The following is a 27,561-nucleotide window of genomic DNA, read 5'->3' on the forward strand; positions in this document are numbered from 1 at the left end:
CTACCTGGAGTTACTGGTCTCTGCCAGTCTGTTGTTCATAATGCCCAAGGCACCTACACCCCCAGAAAAACCGTTATGGCGTGAGCTACCACAAACCGTCCTGGGATAACCATTAGCCGATTCAGAAAGCTGCTTCTGCATGATGGCCAATGAAACCTTGTTGGATGCTGCCAGGTCTTTCATAGAAATCATCTCCCCGGAAAGTCTACGACCCTCAGTGTCACTGTCACACGGTCCATCCTGGTATTGCGGGTGGCGACCCTTAGAACCTGGCCGGATGGCATTTCGTCTGCCCAGGAAGGTGCTGGCCTTATTGCAACGCTGGCAAAACAAGCAGCTCATCTTCGCCAGCATCCAGTTGAGCACTTGCTTGATTACAATGGAGATGACGTTGAAGAGCGAATAGATGCAGCACACCCCTGTTAACATGAAGAGGAAGTTCGCCACCCGGTAAAGGCCTTGGTATTCGTAAGTTGCAGTTTGGCTGCTAACAAAGTCCCCGAAGCCGATGGTACTGAAGGTGACGAAGCAGAAGTACAGTGAATCTAAGTAGGCCCAGCCCTCCACGGGAGTGTACATAGCCGAAGCGCAGCAAGAGATGGTGATAGCTGATAAGCCTAGAATCAACATCACGTGGTAAACGGAGGGTTTCCATCCGGGGAGACAAAAAGCGGAGAAGTCCCGGTGAACCCCCGGTGGGAGAAGACCGCTGTTTCTGATCCGTCTCTCCCTCACAGCCTTCATGACAACGGCCAGCAGTGTGATTATGCGCTCCAGAAACAGATTAAAGAAGAGGATGGTAGCAGCACAGCCCAGGAGCCCGTAGAAAATCAAGAACACTTTGCCTGCGATCGTCACGGGCGTTGTCATCCCAAAACCTGCAGAGACAGAGGAAATGTTCCACATTAGGATGATTCTGATGATGGTTGTCGTTCTAGGAGGTGTTTAATAGAGTCCAGCTGCAGCTCAGAATGAGTTTTAAGACGTTTAAAACATTCATGCCTTCGACAAAAATATAACGGCAACGTCTGGGAGGTATAAACACAATGTTACATATTTATGCCCAGGTTGAAATCACAGTTATAATAATTATTCCTCAGAAAAATGTGTAGAGTAGCTAAATATTGTACTCAAGTAAGAATACTGTTACTTGAAAGTAATGGCTCATGTAAAAGTATAAGGTACTTCACCCAAAAATAACTTCAATAATGTTGAGAAAGTACCCTGTAAAAAAAACTACCTAAGTACTCAGTAAATGATGAATATTTCTGATTTGTCGGAGCATGAATGTCGAATAAAATACCAACAGAACTAAACTATAATCAAATGTGAATGTCCAATGTGTGTGTATGTTGGTGAAATTAGGACAAACCTCGAGTGATGGAATTTATGACCATGATATAGGGCAAACGTGTGCTCATTTGGCCAGCCAAAACAGCAAAAACATCTGATACTTGCCGCAAGTTGTTTTCTCAATTTAGAGGTGGTTTGGAATATCCTCGTTTACAATCACAATACATTGCTAATTTGTCTACATTGATACTGGCGTACACACATTGTAATTTTCAACATCTTAACCACATCTGACGAGGTAAAACGTTTGTTCTTGATCTGTTCTCTAGATCTCAAGATCTAGTGTGACACGAAGACAGCACGGGGCGGTAGGATCTGTAGACTGCAAAAAAGAAGAAAGAGTAGATGTAGAAAAAGAAATAGAACACACCAAGCTAACTATTTGCTTATGTACGTTGCGGTTCAAAGTTGTTCTCGCTGTCATTTTTCTTGTTGGCAATGACTTTTGAGACATCATATATTATACAAACAGTCAACCCAATCGGTTACTCCTGTATTTGTGTGCGGCAACATTCTGATTCAGGATGTTTTGTACTTGGCCGTTGTTTGGGGTATTTAGCATACATACATGCGGACTTGTGATCGTATTGAAGTGGTTAAACATTCACTCTTAACAGACTTCATACTGGAAAGAGTAAAAAAATACATGGACTCTCACTCCAGTAACCTCATAAACTAGATAGGTGTAAGTTCAATTGAAAAAAAAAAAAAAATCTGCACTAGTCTACACGCTGACAAAGGCACTCATATACAGCTCACACACGTATTGAGCCCGACCCACCGAACAGCACACTGTACATTTGTCAACAAATTAACTCATGTTGTGAAATCAACATTTCCTTGATCTTTATCACTTCCGGCCCAAGGTCAACTGATTTTTCCATTATGACAATCATTCATTTGAGTCTCCTTTAGCGCAGTACTTTCTTCTTTTGGGCATCAACCATCTTTGTAACCACCCTTGGCCAGTCATAAATAGCAACAATATCGAGACAGTATTTACTTTATGGTACCCAAAATGACTTTTTCGACCTTATGTTTCGACTGACGGGCACCCTTATGAGGGCTGTCGCCGTGCTGGGCCATTTAGATCAGTACTGATTGCCACAGATGTTTTCAAAGATACAACAAGAAATAAAATATCACGTAGAACACATGCTTTAAAAGTACATTTTGTGCAAAATTGATTTTTCTACACGTAGCCTCCTGTTTATCTAGTAGTTTACATTTGATATGATTTTCTGACGGCTGTGGGAACCCTGTACAAGATCTCCTGCTTAATTCCTTCCTTGCACTGTTGCCAAATTGTGCAAAATAAACAAAATCAACAGCCGTGCACCGGTCAGCATTGGGTTCGTGATAACTTCCACGAGCAGACAACGAGGAAAGGTGGGGGCTAGCTATTCCCTTAATTAACCTCTGTGACAAAAGCCTTTGCGTTTCATATTTAATTAATTAGAAGCTCAATTCTCTTGTAGCCCAAGTGAAAACTTAGCATCCTTTTCTAAGTCAGCAGAGAGCGTCTTGCCCACTGCACCATCTCTCATTACCAAGCAAACGACCTAAGAGAGGCAAAGGCACCAGACATCGATTGAGCGTAGCATTACAGAGCTATTACTCCAGAGCAGAGTGTCAAGAAGCATTAGTGACAACAGAACAAGAACAGAACACAAAGGACTGGCATGCTTCTACCAAAACTGTTTGCTTCAGAATGACTTCATTCACACAGATTCCTGATTAGATGTGGAAGTCAACATGTGTCCGATGCTTCCTACCTCAGTGGCCAACAGCCATGATGAACTATTTAACTCGACAGAAAGCAACATGAAAAAATACAGTATGTGTTCTAATTCCACCAGAGCGCACAAGAACATATGTATACATCATCATTAAACAAGATCATCTCCACATGCAAATGATTTTAATAGTTAAGGTTTTACCAATAGTAATTACACACCAGAAATTCAAGTAGAAATCTAGACTGGACCAATTGTATCCATCTATTACCATTTGACAGATTCAAGAGCAAAAGAAAATGCCGTAATGGTTATCAGGGACATAGAGGTGCGAATGGGGTGAAGCAAAATAAAGCACATTACTGAGCTGTGGTGATTTGGTCATCATGTGCATCAAATGCACATTACAGCCGCTGTTAGAGCCACAACACTGTTAACAGCAGCTCTCTCGTTACACTCGATGGTACATTACAATGAGTCATTCAGTCAAAGCAATACAAAAAATATGTGAGAGTGCCACTAACAGATGTACAGTATTGATGGTATTGATAGTCTCAATTTCTTTTGCCCTGCTTAGACAATAATCAATCAATAAATTATGTCCGAAACAAATACCCTGGGTGAAACACAAATATCGAATGACACTAAGTTTTTAAATATCTGTTGAGATCATTTGTAGCACAGGGAGGTCAATAGTATTATCGAATAAATAAATATAGGTATAAATAAAAGTCAAGTGGCTGTAATGGACGAACCTACAGTATATCCATACAAGGTCTGTATTTTATTGAAGGGGATTACAAATGAACTGGAAAGCCAGTCCATTGTTATTGCAGCTATAATGTGTATTTGAGCCCAAATCTGACCAGAGGAAATGTTCCATATCGAGTGATGTCAAGCAAGAGAATAATTGCTAATGTAACTATTTTCTCATTTGAATGCATGGAGCCTGCAACTTTAGTGTCTTCGTTTGCGCTTTCTTCCATTTATGTTTCTTTTCAGAACCAGCAGGGAGCTCTTTAGTGTAAAAATGTCCCTGGAGAACCTGCTGTGTCTTAACGTTCAATCACCAAAGAGCAGAGGAAAAAAAGTACAAAACATTAACTGGTGGCAGAGTACTTAGAAGGTTAAAATTTTTTTTTTTTTTTTCATTCATGTATAACACCAGAAAGTAGTTTTCATTGCTTCCCTACAGAAATAAGCCAAAACAAAAATATTTTTTAAATATGTTTATGGAAAAGTTTCTCAAACAGTTATTTTTGCATCTGGCTTTAGAACACACATTTTTGCAACAAGAACCATTAACACCATGAAAACATAAATGAGCTTGGGTCTATTCCAAGAAGTAAAATTTGCATAATTTGTTGCCTGGTACTGTATTTCACATCCCACATTCCATGTGGTCCTAATGCACATGAAATGAGTTAAAAATGGAAGGAACATGGTTCTAAGGTGTCCATGATTGACTGGGGCCCTTGTGATTGGTGCTTTCAAACTGTTACATTGATTTAATAGGGCCCAAAAATCATTGTCCACAAATTCCTGGCCGCACTCCTGGGCAAAAGAATAAATGGTCGAAATGGATTTTGAAATAGCTTAGATGCAAATATAAAGTTGTACATACCAATGACATAGATACTTGGAAAAAAATATTTGTTAAGAAACTTAAAAAGAAAACTAAACAGGGAATCAAACTTCAGCGTTGATGTTCTTTTCCAGTACTGAAGGTAGCCGTAATGTGTAAAACGGAATGACTGAAATCACTGGTCTTTTTTTTGAGTTTTGAAACCTCCCAATGAATAAAGTAAGAAATGAATGAATGAACATTTTTCATCACAAAAATCTTGCTTTACTTCAACTGAAAGATTTATTTCTATATATAAGTACTTTATGACTTGTACTATTAATAAAATAAACCAAACCTGTACCTCCAACTTCACTTGATGGGTTAGAGTTTGAGTTTAAACTGTAAAGTTTAAAGAATGTTCCAGTACAGTATATATTGAGCAAAATGCTAATTATTGTGGTTGTAGTTTGCAATGTTGACAAATACATTTCATGAAGATGCAGTGGAGTCCTATAACAGTAAATGTTGGATGAATTGGATATAAAATTATCTCATATTTGGTTTCTTTGTTTTTTAATGCTTATGTGATGCAATGCAATCAAGTTACATTGGGTGCTGTGGAAACACCAGTGATGCAGAAGACAACATAAAGACTGAGGATCTCAAGAGGATGGTGAAGACATCGCAAAGACTCACATGGACTATTTTTGCCACGGTTGCTTTGTGTCACATTTGCTTTGTTGTGATGCGGACCACGCTAAGGAATAAAAAAGTGGAGACGTGGAGATGTGATTAGAACGGGTTGGAGATTGTGAAAGAGGCACATCCCACGTTCTCCTCGGGAGCCAGAAGTTCCTCTTGTCTTTCTTCCTTGAAAATTGTACTTTAAATTTCCTAGGCTGCTTAAACCTGACAGTAAACTACAGTACAACAATCATAAACATGCATTTACTATTTTATCATATTACCTATTTTACTGTACATGCTGTTGCTGATTACGACTGACTACTTATGTTTGGGAACTCTCTGCATCATTTGCACAATTGTTACCGGATCAGATCAGGGCACTATTTGTCACTTTGAATTCCTCTTAATTACTTGAGGACTCTGCATCATCTGCACAATTTCCACTGGATCTGCATAATGTTTGTAGCAAACATTCATTAGTCAATGACTCTCCATGCTTGTTTTTTTTTTTTTTAATTTAATGTCCTGAATGTACATTTTGTCATAGTGTCTGTTTTTTTGTCGTACTAGAGTGGCTCCAAAGACTGGAGATAAATTTCTTCTGTTTTGTAATTAGTTTTGCCAAAAAAAAAAAGAAAAATCTGATTCTGAACACATCGTTCAGTCAGATTATCTTTTGAGATGTATAATGTTTGACATACTTCTTTTCTAGGACCTCACGAGATTGACAACTACAGTTGTGGCAGCTCAGTGTATTCATGTGTGATTAAATGACACACTTGGGAATGTTTGAAAATCAAGATTTTTGTACTCAACTGATAACATAACAATCACGAGTGTATTTGGACATGTTAATAACGCATTGAAAAGTAAGATCACGTTCATAAACAACAAACCCGTATTGATTCTACTAAGGGAAAAATAGCCTTTCAGGAGGAATCAACATTGAGCTTGATTTATGTACAGTACACGTATACACACACTCACACACACACACACGCACACACAAACGTGCGCACAGAGACACACACGATGGCCGAGGACAAGATGACAAGAGACATTATTACCAGACCATCTGCTGAGCACTTGCCAAGATTCCTGGCACTGTACTCTATTTAATAAGAACAACATTCACACTGTACTTTGTTTAATAGGTCAGGAATAAAGTGAAATAAAAACACAGGGGATTCAATCCCAGTCACTTCCATGATGCTGTTATTGTGAACACACTCTATAAAAAAAAAAAAATAAATAAATAAATAAATAAATAAAACATCCACACCTTTTCCGCTGTCTCAGTAAGTTCTACTTCTGGGTCCTTGGTAATCATCGCATTCTTCCTTTTTTCCATCACTTTTACCCATCTGCAGCAGCATCACAAAAACACAGGAAGACAAGGCAAAACATACTTGTGGAGTTAAATATTTTGCGGCTCACTGAGCTGAAGGATCACAAGATTTTATAGTTGAACCCCAGGACTTATTTGCGTTTTGAGTCATATTTGAAAATTATGTTTGAAGATTTCACTTTATATGGTGGAACCGTGGTGCAGTTGAAGTAGGACTTACAGTTCTGAGGAATGGGGTTCAAATTGCCTGTGTGGAGTTTGCTTGTTCTCAACTACCTGCGTGGGTTTTCTCCCAAAACATGCATTAATTAGAGACACTAAATTGCCCACAGGTGAAAAAAAAAAAATGGAGACTAAATCACCCATAGGTGTGATTGTGAGTGCGACTGTTGTCTGTCTCCATGTGGCCTGCAATTGGCTGGCAACCAATTTAGGGTCTACCCGGGTGCCTGCCCATTGACAGTTGGGATAGGCAGTCCAGCAACCCTCGTGATGATAAGCGACTTAGAAAATGGATGGATGGATCCATTTCACTTTAAATGCTTGATTACCAACCACTTATCAACTATAAACTATACATATTGGAATTACAAGTTGACTGATGAGTTTGTGTATGTAATTTTACTGTTAGATATTCTACTAAAATCACAGACCCAAAAAAAAAGGTATGATTCATGATAAAAAAAATAGGTTGCGCAAATTGGTCATATTCTTCATCCTTACAGGACACGTTTACTCCTTTTGTTTGTACTCAGAATTTTTATTGCAGCTGAACATCCATGTCATATCAGACAAACACACGAAAGGAATAACCCTCAAAATTGCATTATAACAATCCAGTCCAATAAAATGTTTATTTAGCAGTTGAAGCCCTGCTGTGTAATGAAAATAGAAAATATCTTAATCAAGGAAAAAGTAACACCTTTTTTTCACCTCACTGCCCCCTCCTAAAGCAAGACAAGTTACCAAACGTCATATCTATCTTACGCATTCTCAGCATTCACTCCATACAAATAAAGAATATTTTGTATGATTAACGATAACTAGCATGAAATTCGCAGTCACCTAATTTAAAGTAATTTCGATAAAAATGAGTAGCATCAACTCAACGTCTCAACTACCACACAGATGTGAGGAAACACACAACTTTTTACTGTATTGGAATTCACATCTAAATAAATTCAGATTTTTATAAAAGCAGTTGTATCTTTGTGTATGAAATGATTATCCTAGTGCACTCTGACGATGAAGATATGCGGCTGTGCAGCTAGAAATGATGACGTGGATGTGTCCTTTTATGGCACTGAGGGACCATTTAGCCAGATTAATAGCGTCCCTCTGATAGATTCAATGCCCTTGTCCTTGGCTTTTTCACGACATTGTGGGTGCCCTCCATGTTTGAATACAAGCTCAGTGACATAAAGCTTTCTGCTATTATCCCCCTGAGTAAACACACCTGTCATAATGGAGCCTTTGAAACACTGGCACTCTCAGATCATATTCAGCAGAAAAGTCGCTGATACAGCATTGCAGCGATGCTACATAGAATGTGAACAGATGCAGGAATGTCTTGAACAACATGAAAAACAGACTGTCAAATCTTGCACATAAACATTGACGTGTTGTACCAGTGAAATTTGGCAAGCTGGGTCAGATAGATGATAAGGCAATGCGCAATCACTAGTAAATTGATTTTAAGACTCATCTCATCACTCATTGTGTTTTGTTCCCAGTCCACAACCCGGAAACTATCCAATAACAGGTTTACTGGCCACAATATTAGATACACCTGCAAAATCTAAGCAGAACCAATACACAAGCTGTATCAAAAAATGGAATCTCTCAGTTTTGATTGGCTGCCTCAGGGCCATTCATTGATTTAACTGCAAGTTTGATGTTACTGTCATCAGTGGTGAAGAACTGGACTGCACCATACCAAGTCCCCGCCCCTCCAGTATTTTTCCCAGCCATCCATTCTCTTTCTATTCTTCTTATTCTGTTTGGGGTCTTGGGGATCTGGAGCCTATCCCACCTCAGACATGATACTTTTGAGACTTGACTTTTTTTTGCCACCCTTTATTTGTTTATTTCTGTGTTACTCAAATCAACAAACATGCAGGCGAGTGCCTGGTCAGCTCTGAGGCGCTGTACTCCTGAGCAGTGTGAGGATTCAATGTCTTGTTCAAGAGCAACTCAAAACTAATCAGGAAGCAAACTAGCATATCTCGAATAATCAGCTTCAGTTTCTTATATTTAGTCTTTCTGTCGACAGTTGATTTTGAAGCATTAAATCCAAGACGAGGCCTTAGGAAATGAGGTACCACCACTGTTATCTTTCACACAGAAACACTGCATCCTGCAATCAGATAATTCGATTTATGATTATTTATGATAATCTGTTTTTCTCATATTAAAAAAAAAGCATGTTTTGTGTACTTAAGACTTTAAATTGTCTAAAAGTGTGTACATGTGAGTGTGAATGGTTGTCTATATATTGCTCGGTCGTTGACTGGGGACTCATCGTGGGAGGACCTTGGCTCTCGCCCAAAGCCAGTTGAGACAGCTCCAGTTCATCCGCGACCCTCTGATGAAATGTGCCATAGAAAATGAATGGGTGGAAATCTAGCATGTGTATATCTTTACATATGCATATTCAAAGGTTTCCAGAATAAACTGCTAAATAAAATACAAACTCTTTCCACTGATAATGCTATTATTAAACATGCTATAAAAGCATTTTTGTTATTATAAAAATCATTGAAACACCAAAGGTTCTACTTCTCTATAAAAGCAAAAATTAACGTGTTTTACACGGTGCTGTCCCACCTCTGCTACTCCTCTGGCAACCCGTAATAAAGCAGAATATTGTCAGGAAGCCGCCACTCCCATTACATTTTAGTGCTGTTTATATGGAACAGTGGCCTGGAAAAAAGTTGGGAAAACTGTAATGATGTTATGGAATATGATTCTCTCCTGTTCATAAAATTACTAAAAATAGCCCTCTGAGAGGAAAGCTCAAGTGAGGCATCAGTTCAAGGCGGCTAAAGGTGACGAGAAAACTGCCCTGCCTAAACTCACACAGATCCTGAGGAAAAGACTCACTACATTGCGGATGGTTGAAAGACATCGTTGGAAGGGTAATGAAAGGTCATGGAAGCGAAACGCTTTTGTTGGCACCCCTTTCATCGTTACCAAGAGGTTACTTGGGCTGAAGCATAGTGGCAACCTTTCTCGTCCTGTAGGAAATTGACCACCTCTTCAACATCCCAGTGAATGATACCTCGAGAGACCAAGAACTTGGCCAATGCAAGGCAGTATTAAGACCTTCAGCAGAAGTGACCCTGTTCAACTGTGCTGAGCCCACCCTGACCGAGGTACAACAAGCAGTTAAAGCTACAAAATCAGTTTCGACTCCTGGTCCTAGCAGAGTACCTTACAAGGAAAACAACAAAGATCCACAGATTCTCAAACACCTCTGGAACATACCCAAAGTGATCTGTCGAAGATGGAATGTTACGTGATTGAGGCACAGAGAAGGCACCTGGATTTGGGAAGACATTGAGCAATTTTGCATCATCTAACTGATCAGCATGGAAAGCAAGATATTATTCAGGATCCTTTCCCAGTCCCTTGCAGAATTTCTCATAAATCAACACCTCTGTCCAAAATGGGAAGTTCCCGGAATACTGTACCTGCTTTCTCAGAACAATACATGAGCTGCTCGGGACCACCAGTTAAGATACCACATTCCAGTAAAGACCTGTATCCTCATCATACTTGAGGAAAAGAGAGGTGTCGACTGATACAGGGTGATTGTCGTCTAGAAGTGGCAGAGATAGCAACAGTGTGACGGTTGGCACCTCCGGGCCGGAACGTGGACCAGGTGGAAGCACGCAGAACAATGAAGCATCACCTGGCCAGAACCCTTCTGCATTAAGTTCCTCATCCAATCTGTTTATGATGTAATAACCACCACCACCCCGCCCCCCTCTTATCCCCCACCCAAGCGTGGCTATCCTTCAGACTATGCCGATCGAAGGTCACCATGGAACATATCCTGAGCTGCTGTCTGAAGGCCCTGAACACCATGAACCGGCCACCAGACAATTGCAGGGCACATACAAAAACAAACAAAAAAACAAATAACCATTCACACCTACGGGCAATTTAGGATAATCAATTTTAACCAACGATGCATGTTTTTGTGTGCGAGGACAGCGGAGTGCGCGCAGAAAACCCAGGCAGACACAGGAAGGGCTGGGATTTGAACCCCAGTCCTCAGATATGTGAGGCAGATGCTCTAACCAATCGTTCACTGTTGTTTTAATTCAGATCAGAAGATATTTTCTGTTAAAGTACACTGCCACTGTTGTTTTCATCACCTCATTGCTGGTGGAAGCATTCACAGCAGCTCCTTGCTTTTCATTTATTTCGTCTTTAAATGGATGACTGCCAAATAGTGCTGTTTGGCAACAACTACTGGCTAATTTACCACAGATGCCTACTATGAGTGAAATAAGTATTTAACGTGTCACCATTCTTCTCAGTAAATATATTTCCAAAAGTGCTATGGACATGAAATTCCACAAGATGTTGGGGCCAAGCCAAGTAATCCATACACACAAATAAGATCAGAAATGAAATTTACGTAATAATGAAAACGAATTGTGTGTGATGTGAGATGACACAGGGAAAATGTATTAAACACTCCAACTGGTATGTATTTGGTATTTTGTACAAAAGTCTTTGTGTGCAGTGACGGGTTCAAGATGCCTCCTGTATGGAGAAATTAGTTGCATGCATATTATGTTATCCCCATTTCTCCATGCAGGCAGTATTCAAATCTTGAAAGTTCCATCCATGGACTTCTTTAATGGACCTTCAGCTTCAGTTGGATTCATTTCAGGTGATTGGCTGGCCATTCTAGCGGCTTTATTTTTCTTCTTCTTTGAAACAGTTGGGAGTTTCCTTGACAGTATGTTTTGGATCATTATCCTGCTGAAATGTCTACCGGCTTTTCATTTTCATTTTCATCATCTTCATAGATGAAAGCAGATTTTTGTCAAGAATGTCTCGGCACAGTTGCCCAACCATGATGTTTACCAGTAGCATTTCCTGAAAAGCTTTCTTCCTGTATTCAATACCTTTCCCCCCTGTCATTTCACATTGTTACACACAACTTCGTTTCTGATCTTATTGGTCCGACTTCAGTTTTTTGTTGTGCTTTCTTTATACGCAGGGATTACGGTTGGTTGTTTATGACATCTGGTAAGATTTTAATGTCAATAGCTCCTTTGGAAATATATTTAGAGAGAAAAATGGTGACGTTTTAAAGACTTATTTCAACCGCACTAATAACGGTGACACAAGGAAACAATGGTGCTTAATGTTCCCAAAATTAGGAACACTTCCATATCTAATGCACGAGTTTTAGCAAATATAGTTTCGCTCTGTTTTACTGTCGACTATTTTCTTTTGTAAAAACATTTTTTTTTAAATCTCTCATTAGAAGTGTCCAAAGACTGTATTTTGTAAAGTAATGTCACGTGACTGCAGATGTCGTGTTAATACAGAAGTCAACGTGGATCTCAACCAGTGAAATTGTCCTCAAGTGTGCAGACAGTATATTTTTTGTGCTGAGCTGGCAAAAGGCGATATGTTTAGCTCAGCTTTATTATGTGGACTGGCTACAATCTATATTGTCAGTAGATTAATCTTAAACAGCAGAAAAACACTTTTACTTGCTGTCCAAATTAGAATGGATGAGAAATGGGTCAGATGACCGCGGGGTGCAAAGGACGCACAGAGAAGATTGTCTCTTTGCTCTGCTGATTGCAGAGAGCAGAATCAGTGAAACGCTAATCATTTCGAAGAGGAGGAAGTTAAGAAATATCTGCTGTGTCCTCCAAACTGTTCTTGGGATCACATCACTGACATGATTTGAGTGTTTGAGTTATTGTATGTGGGCAGGTGGAGACCGTCGCTGGTCAGCACAGATTTATGTCCCGCAGTGAACCTGCAGAGGTGTACCAGGATGCAAATAGGGGCTTTATTGTGCTGCGCAGACAACCATTAATAAGGCCTTTAAAGTGGAGTGTAGATTTTAGTTCGATACATGTGACGTCAATTTCAGCAGATATCTGAACGCTAGGCACCCATCTATTGAACATCCCTTGTTTTGTAGCTGTAACTGATACGCCGTCTGACACTGCTCTGGCCAGTCATCAGCAGAGGCCATCATGCTTGCACTGTATGCAGTTACCTAGCTATTGCTACCTTATTAAAGTAAAGTTGCTGCCTAACACCAAAAGAATATATGAATCACAAATTTGTCGGTGTGAAATCATAGATTTTATTAAATGTAATTAAAATTGCGTTGTAGACGTCAATGTGAGTTGTGAATGCGACTGTTGTCTGTCTCTATTTGGCCTGCGATTGGCTGGCAACCAGTTCAGGGTGTATCATGGCTTCTGCCCGTTGACAGCTGCGCTCGGCTCCAGCATTCCAGTGACCCTTGTGAGGATAAGCGGGTAACAAAATGGATGGATGGATGGATGGATGGATGGATGGATGGGTGGATGGATGGATGGATGGATGGGTGAATGGATGGATGGACGTGAATGTGAGTGTAAACTGTTGTTATTCTCGATGTCACCCCGTCATGATTGAGAAGTGATATATCTTGGGTGTTCTCACCTCATCACCCTAAACCCTGATATTTTTCAAATCTTTAAAAATTAAAAAATTGTGACAGACAAAGGTAAAAATAAATCTGTCATTTAATCATTTTGGTGCTCCTGTGAAATATGCTTCACGAACCTCGACTCAGAAGACCACACAAATAAATATTCTGGTCAATTTTTAATTTTAAAATCTCAAATGACCACATGTAAGCTCTGAAAACTGAAAAAAAGCATTTCATGAGATGTGCCAATGTATCTCCAATATCCATGAGGGTTACCGGATTAAGGAGACTTGGAAAAGGTCATTATCCTCAAAAAATTACTTGCTTTGGGAAAGAGACGCTACTTGCTGTCTGAGGAGCCCACTCATATAAAAAAATATAATAATAAATACACCTTCTGAAAAATATGATTGCTTTTATTTACTGTCTATCTTTTACTTTGTTGAGTCAGTGCGCCACTTGATTGGCTATATTCTGTTCCATGTCACAGGGGAATTTGATTCCCTCACACACATGTAAAGTCATTTTGTTGTAAATATTGAACATGTACATTACACCTCGGACCTAAAGAAAATCCATGTGTGTCTTCTTCTTCTTCTTTTCCTTTCAGGTTGTCTGTTTAGGGGTCGCCACAGCGTGTCATTTTAGATGAACACGTATTTGTTTGGCACAGTTTTACGCCAGATGCCCTTCCTGACGCAACCCCTCTGCTTTATGTCTGTACGGGGCCTAAATCGCCTTTGATGGATTCCATGTAGATAGTTGTGATCAGTGCCCCCCTCATTGGATATATAGACATACTGCATGTATTATGTCAGCTCAAGTTATGATTTCATAACCCTTGCCATTAGAAAATTATTTGATTTTACTTGTTACTGAAATCCATGATGTGCTCATTTGAAATCTTTGTAATTTTGAAAGTGTACAATAGGTATTGATCCAAATTCTGATTATTTGTTCTGGGCACCATTGTACTCCTGTTGTATTTTTTCACATATTGCTGATGGTTCAGGTTTTTCAACCTTTGAACATTATCACATGGCCTTCAAGTATGATTGATTTTAAGGCCTGCTGTGACCCTTTCATTGGCTTTTCACCGCAGGTCCATGACTATGAGGTGAGTTGGCTTTTGCTGTCATAGTTACTATAATAACTTGCAGACAGACATGCAGGAGTTTCAAAAGTACACAGTAATCTGCTTTTCTTTTGCTATTTTTGACTTGTCAAACAAAACCTGACCCACTGTCAGGGATACAAAATATACAAATAACATATAGAACAGATTTTTTTTTTTTTTTTTTGGGGGGGGGGTCAAATGGATATCTGAATGGTCTTGTTGTAGACAGAAAAATATTTGTATTTTGTAATAATAGAACTCTATTTCAACGTACACAAACAAAAAATAATAGCAGACATTTCCATTTCATATTTCAATTTTAGTTTGTCAAAGGAAATACAGGCAAACAGTTCAGTGTGTACCTTGCCTCTTGCCCAAAGTCAGCTGGGAAAGGTGCCAGCACACCTACAACCCAAGTAATTATAAGCGCTTTAGAAAATGGGTCGATGGATACGTTCTAGCAAGAACACATAAAACGATTGCGCTCCGTATTTAATTTGTCTGCCTTGTTTCAACTTCAGTTCAAATCATTCTGTTTTAAAGCATACATTCATTATCCTAAATGATGACCAATCTCCCTTAACTTAGTTGCTGTACTTCATCGCCTCCTCTAATGCCGAAACAATTTCATGGTTGGCTCACGACTACACACCATCTAAAGAGGGCGTCGGTGTTGTCGCTGCGGCTGCAGGTCCTCTGTTGTCCATTTTTAACGGTGACATTTCCTCTGAGTCTGTCAGTTCACAGAGTGGAACGCCACATCCAAATAAACTAGAGGGCAGAATGATGTGCAAATGTAAAATGTGTTGCACTACTTTAAAGACTGTGCAGTATTTGGTTGGACTGCAATGATGTTCAACATGCATGCACTCTTTAGGTTCAAATGGGATGATGATTTATTTCTCTATGAATTTCAGTCAAGCATCTAAAGTGAAATGCACCCAAGGTCCTACCATTTGAAATTCAACCAATGTTTTCTTGGAAAGATACCTCATCTTGAAAATTTACAAAACATTAAGAAAGTTAAGAACCTCATCTGTGCCATCTCATTTCAGAGAATGGATTAACTCTCGATGCATGATTATGCCCAAAATAATATTCACAAATATTTGGATTAATATGGTAATCACAATTATTAATCACACTTCCTCATATTAGGGAAAAGCTTTATTTTTACTTCAATACTTTTTTTTAACATGAATTGTGTTAGTTTTCAGTTCAAAATGATTCTTTAAAGAAGAACCAATGATAGATAGTAATTGAAAAAATGTGGCCAAAAAATTATACTTTTGCAGCGACAAATTGAATGAAGGTGCTATTCCAGTGTGCAATCATAAATCACAACTTAATGAAAGGAAATATAATTAATGTAATGTACATAAAACACAATAACTTTAGTCTGCAAGCACACACTTTTCATTTGAAAATCCCCGTCGTTGATATAGTGGGAGGATCATCCATCCATTTTCTTTGCCGCTCATCCTCACGAGGGTCGCGAGGAGTGCTGGAGCCTATCCTAGCTGTCAACGGCACAGGATGTGGTGTACACCTTGAACTGGTTGCCAGCCAATTGCATAGAGACAAACATCCGCTAACTACCCACAAGTTAGTTCAGAAAACAGTAAGATTCCAGCGGGATCCCCACACTTTTATCATGCATCAGCCGGCGTCGTCACCTGACTTGTTACGAAAGGTAAAGTGAAAGTGTTTCATATGGCTGTGTTTTACAAGACTAACTCTCTTTGAAAAAAATTGATCTTAATTTACAAAATATGATATAAATCTTCTTCACATTCTGGCTATGTCATTGGCCAAGAGTGTGATTGAATGCTATTGAACTCATTTTTAGACATCTCTGAAAACAATGGCTGGTCGGTTAATTAAAGTATGCCGATGGCAATAAGTCAACCTTTGAATGGACTATGCCTGTTTCCCTCATTTCTGATGGATTGTTTCCAAATCCCAAAAAGTCAGATGTCGACCAGCATTCTGATACGTAACTTGAACTGAGTGGTACCACTGTTAATTTATCATAGATGGATTTTAAACAAGCGGCACAGTGGTCAAGGTGTGAGTATGTCCACTTCACAATTTCGCATTTCTGGGTTGGAATCTGGGCTCCAATCTTCCTTTGTGCAATTTGCATTTTGTCCTCGGGCTTGCGTGTGTTTTATTTGGGTTCACGAGCTTCTTTTCTCACTCCCCCCCCCCAAAAAAAAAAAAAAAAAAAAACATGCTTGTTGTGTTCACTGTACAGAGGATGAATGAGAATTGTTGTTTGTCCATTTGTATGGTAGGGACCAGTCCAGGATGTATTACGCCTCTCACCTGAAAACAGCAGCTTCGAGCTCACCCTTGACAATCAAAGAATGGATTGATGTTTTTGATGAAGAAGCAGACACGTCTTTTAAGGGCCTTAATTGTACACCAAGACTGAGGGAGGAGCATGAGGACAAGATCAGGTTTTATGGAACTGGTGACTGGAATTGCAGATTACTCTATCACAAACCATATTTTAAAATCACCGCACCAACAGTAATAACCACAGAGTTGCTTTCTTGTCAGCGAAGAAGCACCAAACCATTCAATCATAATAAGAACACGGTGTAACCTACTAAATTACTTGAATTCCAATGTCACTTTGAGGTCACATTGTCTTGTGCCCTCGGCGTACATTAACTTTTGTTTTTATTTTATTTTTTTTTGCATTTGGCCCAAGTGTGAATTGATTAATCCAATTCATTGCCTTTAATGAATGTGTACTACATTGCTTATGTGATCTTTATTGTTGACTCACTGTGATAGCTCTGTTAAAGGAACGATTATAAACCATATATACATTACATTGGGGTTAAGTAACCTTTTTGTACTGGCACTATTTCTTAACTTTTACAGTGGAATAATTGTTCTTGGGGCTTATAGTTGAATTATGGCTTCACTTAAAATACTATGTACTATATCAGATTTTATCTGGACAGTTATTTTTAGTGGTGTTATGATTATACTGGGTTAGCCATCTGCCTCACAGTTCTGAGGACCGTGTTCAAATCCAATCCAGACCCCGCCTGTGTGGATTTTGTGTGTTCTCCCCGTGCTTGTGTCGGGTTTCTCCAGGTACACTGGTTTCCTCCCAACCCCCAAAATACGTGCAGTAGGTTGTTCGAAGACTCAAAATTACCCGCAGGTGCGAATGTGATTGTGAATGAGTGTTTTTCTATATGTGCCCAGTGATTTCCCGTGATTGTTTGTTTATTGTGTCCCTCAATTGGCTGGTGACCAGTTCCGGGCGTACTCCACCTCTTGCTCAAAGATAGCTGGGATAGGCTCCAGCAGGGCCAGGACCCTAGTGAGAATAAGTAGTACAAAAAATGGGTGGATGATTATATTGTTATATACAGTAGATGGTGCCATTTTGTTGTACTCTCAAAGTAGGACAGAATCTCATTTCCTTGAACTGTGTCGAATTGTTTAAATATCAATCTTTGTGAAAGGATCCTCTCAGCTCTCTGTTTGAGGGACAATACACGTGATACTTTGCAGCTGAAGAAAGCACAGCAAAGAGTTGAAAATTACATTTATTTGTCATTATATGCCCCAGTTAAGTAGGTATTTCCGTTTTGGTATCTCCATGATTTTCTCTTTCAAAGCCATTGCTACAAAAACGCTCCACATCATCATTATATCAAAGGCTATATAGTGCAGTTGCATCAGCGTCTCCACGTTGGGTGAACATAAAGTGCACATTACAGTGGGAGCCAAACTACCTTAATAACTTTATTGCAGCATCCACCTGGATTCAGCTGACTGACATGCTGAGCTCCTGGATGGGAGAAAGGCTCCGTCAAATCCTGGCCTCACTTGTGTGGAGATGTAATGTTCTCCTCGTGCCAGTGTGGGTTTTCTCCGGGTACTCCGGTTTCCTCCCATCCCCAAAACTGTCATAAACCAAAAAACGCTAGGCTAGAGGCAAGGTCCAAAAACATAAAATGAAGTCTGATGGCTAGGAAACTTGGAAACATGAACAAAAATGTGACTTGACTATGGTGGCACAGGCTCACTGTGACAAAGGGTTCCTGTACACTAAACTTGCAACTTACATACAGTAGCAGAATAACCCAGGATGCGGTGAAGCATACGCAACGAACTGACAAATGCCGGGGACACATTCACTTAAGTGCTTGGTCAATTAGTGTCCCCATTGCAACACAGCTGTGACAGCTGTCAGAGGTGGCACCCCCGAGAGCAGTGGCCTGGCCACACCCCTCACAGGAAGCGCCGCCCACGGCAGTGGCCAGGTCATGCCCATGACACAAAACATGTCTGGTAGGTTGATGGAAGACTCTAAATTCTCCATTAGTGTGAACATGGGTGTGAATGGTTGTTTATAGGTGCCCTACAATTGCCTGGCGACCGGTTTGAGGTGCACCCCGTCTCTTGCCTGAAGATAGTTGGGATAGGCGACACTTTTGAGCATAAGCTGTGCAGAAAAGCCTGTCCCAACTGGATGGGTCTCTAGTTGTCATATTTTGAGCCCACTGGTATTCCAAAATACAACCACAACAGTTAGTGTAAAAGTCACCATTAAGGTCACTATACTTCTGGGCAAGCATCATGTGACCCACACTTTGCCCAGCGCAGCAGGTCTGCATGGCTCGCCGCGCACGCGTCAGAGAATGTTGCTGTGCGGAGAAACCCATGGAGGTCATCTCTCGTGATTGGCCCGTTTAAGTCACATGCTGTGATGACGCACTCATCGTTCCTCCCGGCTCCACATGCCACCTACGCCACCGCTTTCTTTTGCGATTTTGCAGCATAATTAATAATATCTGGTCATTTGGTCCATTTGTTCAGGAAGACAATGTTCCCTGGCCACCATTATTGTTGCCTTGTTCCTTGTTACAGAGAGGAAAGTAAAAACAACGACCGGAAATGACCGAAAAGTACTGAGGAAACTTTACCCTGTGCCGTCCTTGCCAATACTAGCCATTGTGATACTGACTTGGAGAAGTGTAGCACATTTTCAAGACTGAGCGTGTGGGTTAGGCATGAGTATCAAGGCAAACTACGGATGGGAGAGCCGCAGTGACGACAGCGTGGTGGCCGCACGCCTGAGTATCAAGAGACCTTAAATTTCTTGTTTAGCAATGTAATAATGATCATACGCTTGATAACTACAGTGCTACTAAGTCGAGAATAAAATGCTCAACCACTGATAAAACTGCAAACAAATGATAGATCTTTGTACTCGTACTTATTCCTCCATCTGTTTGTTAATTAGCAGGCAACTGCCTGGTTAATGGAGTACAGAATGTCAGTTCCATCATGGTGGTTGTACAGTTACTATTGTACCATATCACCACATGTACTTACCAAACCACCATGGTAAGGGAAAAAAAAACAATGCAATATAACAACAATAATAATGATGATAATAATAATAATAATACTACTTTAATACCCGATGATATCTGCCTCCACCATTCCCGTGGCCCTTATGAGGATAAGCGGCTCAGAAAATGGATGGATGAATAATAATAATAATAATGATAATAATAAATATTATTATTATCCATGCATGTTATGCTTAAAAATAATAAAAATAATAAATATTGTCATTATTATTATTATAAATGTAATGTTTCATCTGTTATGGATCATTCCTCTGCAGTTTTGTGGATGTTGCCTTTGTATTAATTTGTATTATTTTTTGTATATAAACCCAATGTGTTTTATTATGTTTTGCCAGTCATAAGAGCTACAGTCAAAAAGGGTCATTCTAAAAACAAAGCCTTTGATGACATTTGTTCAGCACTCCAGGTAAAGGTTAATACCACTAGCATTTTGTAATATTCTTGTATAAAAATATTCTAGTGGCCAGTGAGTCTTTCTCTGCTTTTTGAACTGTGCTTGTGTTCGTTGTCTGCACTTCTAACTTCTCTGCGTGGGTGACTATAACTAGTGTGATGGCATCTGCAGCGTTAGCATGCCAGGGGCAAACAGAAGAAGGTCAACAACACAACGTACGAACCTGCTGCTAAATATAATGTGGAAAACTACTTTAATTGGCTTTACCCACTTCATCACCAAGCACACCTGATTCCCACTCTGAGTACTTTTGAACAACAAAAAGCATCTCTTGAATGCAGCTGAAGCACCAAAATTAGCCAGAATTAGATCTTGAGCCCAACAAACAAATTTGGAGAGCTGCTGTAATTGGCAGCCATCAGCTATCAATCAATCTCAGGTTATAAATAGCAGATATTGTATAATAATAGAACGTCATTTTCAGAACACCCTTATGCAGCCCCTTTAATAAACAATGAATTGTCTTTAACCAAGGCAACGCAAGACAAATGAGTTGGGTGGAGAATAAACCGACCTGTTACTTGAACTTCTATAGGAATAAAAGTCTTTGACCACTTAGTTATTTCTCTGCTCTCACATCTCAGATGCTATATAAAACAAATCCTCCCTTCTTTGACTGAGCATTGTAAAAATCAAAAGTTGGCACATTAACAGCCAAGCAGACAATGCTACAGGCAGCACTTGCACTATATGAACAACAAGCAACTTGACTCCATCAGGCATGCTGCTTGCTACTGATGCATCATTAGTGATTTACCGTGGCTGACTTCATCACATACCAGGCCTCAGTTGAATATTGCTCGGGATTTGTCAAGAGACAACCAGATGAAATGGAAAAAGTGTAATTGCTTGCATTGAGCTGCTGACCTGACTGGCAGGTCTTTATCTTAACTGTTCTGTCAAAGTCAAATCTTGTCATTTTGCATAATAAGGAGGTGTAAATATTAATCACTGTTTAGGACCCTGGTGGGATTCCTTCGCTGATGTTTTTTTTTTTTTTATACAGAAATCAAGCAATGTACTTCCCACGGGGACCAGAAAGAATGCCAGTTTTCACTCATCCTTGGGGGGAACACCAGATTCACTGCCAACACATTAAATAGTTGTATTTGTGCCATTATTATGTTCTTAATTTCATGGCCATGCAACTAGTGGGCTGGCTGAATCACTTACCGGAAAGCAATTATGACTCCAACGAATACAAGCCGTGTATTTGTAATTGCAGCTCAATAAAGCAAATCATCTTGTTTTAAAGCTGGTCTTACATTACATTTATTTTATAAAACTCTTTTAGTGTAAGCATTTATGATTGCATCAAAACTGAGCAAACTAGGGGATAAGATGAAACCCAGAGGTGCTCCAGGTTCTTGTTCTGTTTTGCAAGTGTTTGTATGCAAAACAAATAAAGTGAGGTCTACACAAAATAATTACTATAGTCACCAGAAAATTAACCTCATTTATGCAGTTAACTTTAAACATTTACAATATTCCTCTACTTTAGCTTTATGGAAAAACTTTGGATTTTCTCAGACTGAGGCTCGCAGACTGACCCATGATTTTCACTATAGTTTGTCAATATTTACAGTATGACAGTGTACCGATTATGTGGTAGAAAACCACAATACAGTGTCATAAATCAATATATTCTTATATTATAATGAACTATATATGTATAATAATATAATTAAATCCAAATACAATACAATACAATACAATATAGTCTGGTGAGAGGAAGAGGTAACATTATGCATGAAAATATGAGTAGGGATGCACTGATTCATCTTTTTCACTTTTCATCCAATAGCGATATTGCAAACAGATATTGCGTCACTCTCAGCGGTAATTGTACATAACTTACTTTTTCTGTAGTGTGGAATGTTAGAATAGGCTTGATTGAGTGATATTCCTCAAAAAACAGAACAATAATGAGGAACAGTAGGTAGGAGAAAACTGACCCATTTATTATTGTATTACGCAGTGAGTTATATAAAGTAACTGCTGTTTGTGTCTTGACTTCTGCGGGGCGGTCTCTTTCATCCAATGAGATACACACTTGCAGTAATAAAGAAAATGGAAGTAGTCACTATTGAATATTGCTAGTGTAAGAATATCAATTTTGTGAGCCGCTTATCCTCACAAGGACTGCGGGAGTGCTGGAGACTATCCCAGCTGTCTTCGGGCAGGAGGTACACCCTGAACTGGTTTCCAGTTAATCTCAGGGCACATAGAGACAAGTATATTCTAGATCGTGTATGTATATTCAGAGTGTTTTATTGCCTTTTTGAATTTGTTCATACAGTAATTGTGTATTAATATTCATTATTTTGAGAAATGTAATTGCTGAGAGTTCAATGCTAATTTTTGGCAACGCGTCATTCATTGTCTGTTAGCGTCATATTTTTTTGTGGACAAAAAAGAAGTAAGGAACTAAGTTTGTGATGTAAGTTTTTTGTTATGTCTATTTAATTTTACTGTGATTGGCTGGCAATCAATTCAGGCTGTACCCTGTCTCCTCCCCGAAGATAGCTGGGATAGGCTCCAGCACTCCCGTGACCCTCGTGAAGATAAGCGGCTCAGAAGATGGATGGATGGATAGATGTTTGGTTTTGCAGTAGACTTCAATTGGAGCATTAATAAATGATTTTAAGAAAGGAAGATTCTCTCTTACTCCTTGCAACGATGTTAGCACCTTAGCAAACTATTTTTATGATCACGTGGGCTCTCCATAACAGAAAAGGACTTCTTGTATAAGAGATAAAAAATTAAAACCTGAGATCTTGGATCCAGTTGGATCCGATCTTTGGTTTTTTCCCTGATGTCCAATGGATACCCCACAATATGAATATGAATAATAACCCACCCCTAGACTTTCTAGTTGTCAAACAAAGTGTGGATGGATCCATGCAGGCAAAATTCAGCACAACCATCAATCTATTCATTAATCGTTCAATAATATGCTAAAGGTCAAAAGGGCTGATGCACAACAGGTCGCCAGTGAGTCACAGGGTGAGTGTGGAGAAGGGATTGACACTACCAAACGTTTCAGTAATGCTCATTTCACTGAGAAATAGTCCCCAAAATGTTTTTAACCACATTGTGACAGCTTTCGCACGAATGGCCTTTCTCCTGTGATTGTGATCTATGGTATTCCCCCAACTTGGCAAACAAACCGAGTCCAGCTCGAGTGTAGGCTGACCAAATGTAGACAAACTTTCATCCTTCACAACCAGACTGTGTGCCACATGAGGACGAGAATCACTGCTGAACTGAATCCTCTGTGACAGCAGAGTGGGAGCTGGAAATGCTTGGGAGGATTGTCTAGCGCTGCAGGGGGATGCCACCCATATCCATTTTTATACCAGGACCCAAAAGAGAGTGTGTATTTTGGGGGTGGTTTGCATATCAAAGCGAGATGGCAATCCAAACAGAAGACCCATGCAAGCGCATGAAACACACTTTGGAGAGAACCTCCGAATCACCTCCTTTTTTTCCCCCTTCCACCAGACAGAGACGGCTGAGTCAGTTTATGGGTTCTGTTTGTCGGGGGGGAGCGTGCGCGACAAATGGACTACAAAGGATTCCAAGCAGACAGACACAAACAGGAAGACAGCTTCCTTCTCAGTGAGCAGAGTGTATGTACTGCCCCCGAGCTTTCTGTTTGTATTTCATGTAAGAAAAGTACAAAGTGTGTAAGGAAGAGATCAGAGTAAAATAAATACTGTACAACTAATAGATTACATTTTTGTACGTGTTTCAGGGGGATCCTTGTGTGTAGTTTTTATATATAGTATAACAGGCAAGGTCATCCGGCAACTGTCCTAACCAACTGAGCTCACCTCCTCCATCATTTAACTTGATGTTCTGGGTGGGAGAGTGGCCATCAGGTAGCAGCCATCAAACATGCAGGCCATCACCACAGAGGTGGCCTGCGGGATATCCTGGGAGGGACACTTGCTCTTTTCTGACCTATCCCGCAAGTAAATGTTACAGGGAGTGGTTTGGGAGGGAATGCAGAAGGGGGCACTCGATGACATTCCAGTTGGTTTGAATGGAAATGAGGCAAAAGACTGCACCCATGGGTGCTGTCCTATTGTATTGGCCTGTCCTATTGCCAGAGATGACTGTGCTGTTCCAAATGGCAGGCAGAATCAGATGTCAGCCCCTTGCCAAAAGCCCCTCTCAGCCAAAATGTAATACATGAATTGGGGGTTAAAAAGAATACCCAAAGCAAAACAGCAATTGCATGGATTTCTTGTACTCTGCAATTTAGGCCGTGGAAAGGAGACTATGGGACAGAAGCCAACAGCTGGGAATAACAACATTAATATTGCTATTATTGTATATTAAAGGTCAAGTGTCATGAAATTGATGATTTTAAGTATGTTATTAATGAAAAAATGACAGCCGGTATGCATCCATCCGTTTTTTCACCACAAAACATGATTTTGATGCATATGGCTTTTTGTAACTCCCGTCATGAAAATCCTCTTGAGGGATTTGTTTTCGACAAGAAACAGGAAGTGACGTTGGAGGCTGGTGCGCGCTCAAACAGACTTGTTTGTTTCTATTTGTTTTATCTGCGGGAAGATAGCTCTGTGTTCCTTCGCGTTAGCCAAAATGCCGGCTCTTTGCATTGGTGGATATTGCTCAAACACTCGGGAGGATCGATTTACCCATCATAAGTTTTCAAGAGACTTGGTTCGTCGTGAAAAATGGATTGCACAGGTGCAAAGGATGAGAGCTTCGTGGGTTCCAAATGACAGGTAGGTGTGTATGCAGCTACTAAAAAGAATAATAGATTTGGGGGGACCACGTAATCCGTCTCTCATAACAAAACAACAAACATAACATAACAAAAGATCTGCGTACGTATGACAGGGGTGCTAAATGTGTCAATGTGCGCGTCGGGCTTGCCAGCGAAGGTTGCTGCGTCGTGCCTCGCGAATGAGCATGGTTTCGGCTGGAGTGGCTTATACATACTGTTTGGGAGGCTGTTTGTCAGAAGTGATCAGCATGTCATCTAAATATGTGTTGAAACAATAGGGTAATGTTTTCCCGGACACTTCACTCGATTGTGAGATGTTCTCTTCTTCGAAAAGAGTTTCTGTGTCTGAAGTGGCGTGTCCCATAAACGGGGCCACAACGTGTTTTGAATGGCGAATGTCCAGGGTGACGTCACGGACAGTAGATACAGCCAATATGGTGACTACTTGGATGTGGGATGACATTTCCGCAACTTTGCGCAAGGATGACGCGCTCTCCGCTCATATTTATTTTTTTGTATGGACATTGAAGTGAATAATATTATATGTAATTTTCATTTCAATATCTATTTTAGAATCTTTTAGGGATAACACTTGACCTTTAATATAAACAGTTAAAACTCGAGTTGTGTGTGTGCGCATGACAGGTTCATTCGATGACAAAGTGAATAAACAGGTAGATAGATAGATAGATAGATAGATAGATAGATAGATAGATAGATAGATAGATAGATAGATAGATAGATAGATAGATAGATAGATAGATAGATAGATAGTAGATAGATAGATAGATAGATAGATAGATAGATAGATAGATAGATAGATAGATAATAGATAGATAGATAGATAGATAGATAGATATAGATAGATAGATAGATAGATAGATAGATAGATAGATAGATAGATAGATAGATAGATAGATAGATAGATAGATAGATAGATAGAAGATAGATAGATAGATAGATAGATAGATAGATAGATAGATAGATAGAATCCCTGCCTCTGTGTAGTTTCCATGTTCTACCCGTGCTTGCACAGGTTTTCTCCGGGCATTCCGGTTCCTCCCACATCCCCAAAATATGCATTAATTAGAGACTCTGAATTGCCCCTAGGTGTAATAGTTAGTTCGAGTGTTTGTTTGTTTCTTTGTGTCCTGAGATTAGCTGGCAACCACTTCAGGGTGTTCCCCAGCTCCTGCCTGAAGATAGCTAGGATAAACTACAGCACTCCTGCGACCCTTGTGAAGATTAGCGTCTCAGATTATGGATGGTTGCACATAGTTCTAGTGTGGAAGTTGTATACATAAAACAAAAACACCTGCTTTTTTTCACTTTTTTTCCTCACTGCCATCACTGACATCAGACTATACTTTTCCCTTTTTTTTAAATTAATTTAACCCTATTTCTGTAATTAATTTTCAATTAGGATTACCAAAACTATTTCCTTTTGCTAAATGTCGTCATTACTTGTTTTCCTTTTCCAACATGACTGTGCATCACTGCACTCATCAAGGACCATCAAGACACGATTTGACTAGCCTGCATAATTCTGACTTCAACCCAACAGAGCACTTTTGGATGAGTTAGAGCAGAGACTGAGAGAGAAACCTTCTCGTCTATCATCAGTGTTTGACCTCATATATGCATTTAAAAAAAAATGGTCATAAATTCCTATAACACACTCATAAACCTTGTGAAAATCCTTTCAAGAAAAAGGTTACAATTGTGGAGGGTGGACAGATGTCACATTCATTCCACTGGATTAAGATTGGGATGTCAATTAAATTTATATCGAAGTGAGCGAATAGTTTTGCTAATATAGTATAGTGTATTTGAGGCACTAAGACACGTGCCTCTTGCATGTTTGCTGACTTCTTTGTGTGTGCCAAATTAGTTCTTTGATGGCTGTTTTGTCTGTGAGGATAATGTGACACAATTCTTTCTTAAATATCTCGTGGTTTGTTAACAAGACTCATATTCTCCACTGTCCACTTCAACATTAAACTGCAACAACTGAACGCAAACCGTTCTGGATGTGCGGGTCAAGGATATGATTCGGTGTTGCAAATGGATTATAAATCATACATCAATAAACACCCACCTATCGTTGACACCACAGTTCCAACAAAGTAAAAAGCCCCTGTAAAATCCCATCGTGGTCTAAGAGCATCAGCTCGGATCCCAGCGGCGATGGCAGCCTCGTACTCCCGCAGGAAAGAGTTGAGCTCTCCTAGGCTGATATTGAAGGTGTCGCTGAAGTTGCGGAGCGTCCCGTTCCAGCGGCCGTGGGCCCGCAGCTCGGAGGGCCTCTCGATGGCCGAGAAGACCGCAGCGCCGCACAGCAGGTAGAAGATGATGAGGAGGGCGAGCAGCACGAAGCGGCCGTTGTCCTCGTTCAAGTGCAGGGAGCGGCAGCCTTGCAGACGCAGGCCAGGCATCAT

At 40.0% G+C, this 27,561-nt stretch overlaps 1 protein-coding gene across 1 annotated transcript; it reads right to left on the reverse strand.

The window, feature by feature from the left end:
* On the reverse strand, nt 1-27,561 carry kcnk12 (potassium channel, subfamily K, member 12). The gene is made up of 2 exons (XM_061838065.1): nt 27,222-27,561; nt 1-878 (listed from the first exon to the last, which is right to left on the reverse strand). Exons 1-2 carry the CDS (start codon nt 27,559-27,561, stop codon nt 1-3), a joined length of 1,218 nt encoding a protein of 405 aa, XP_061694049.1.

Source organism: Syngnathoides biaculeatus, chromosome 12 (assembly GCF_019802595.1).
Source record: "Syngnathoides biaculeatus isolate LvHL_M chromosome 12, ASM1980259v1, whole genome shotgun sequence".
NCBI lineage: Eukaryota > Metazoa > Chordata > Actinopteri > Syngnathiformes > Syngnathidae > Syngnathoides > Syngnathoides biaculeatus.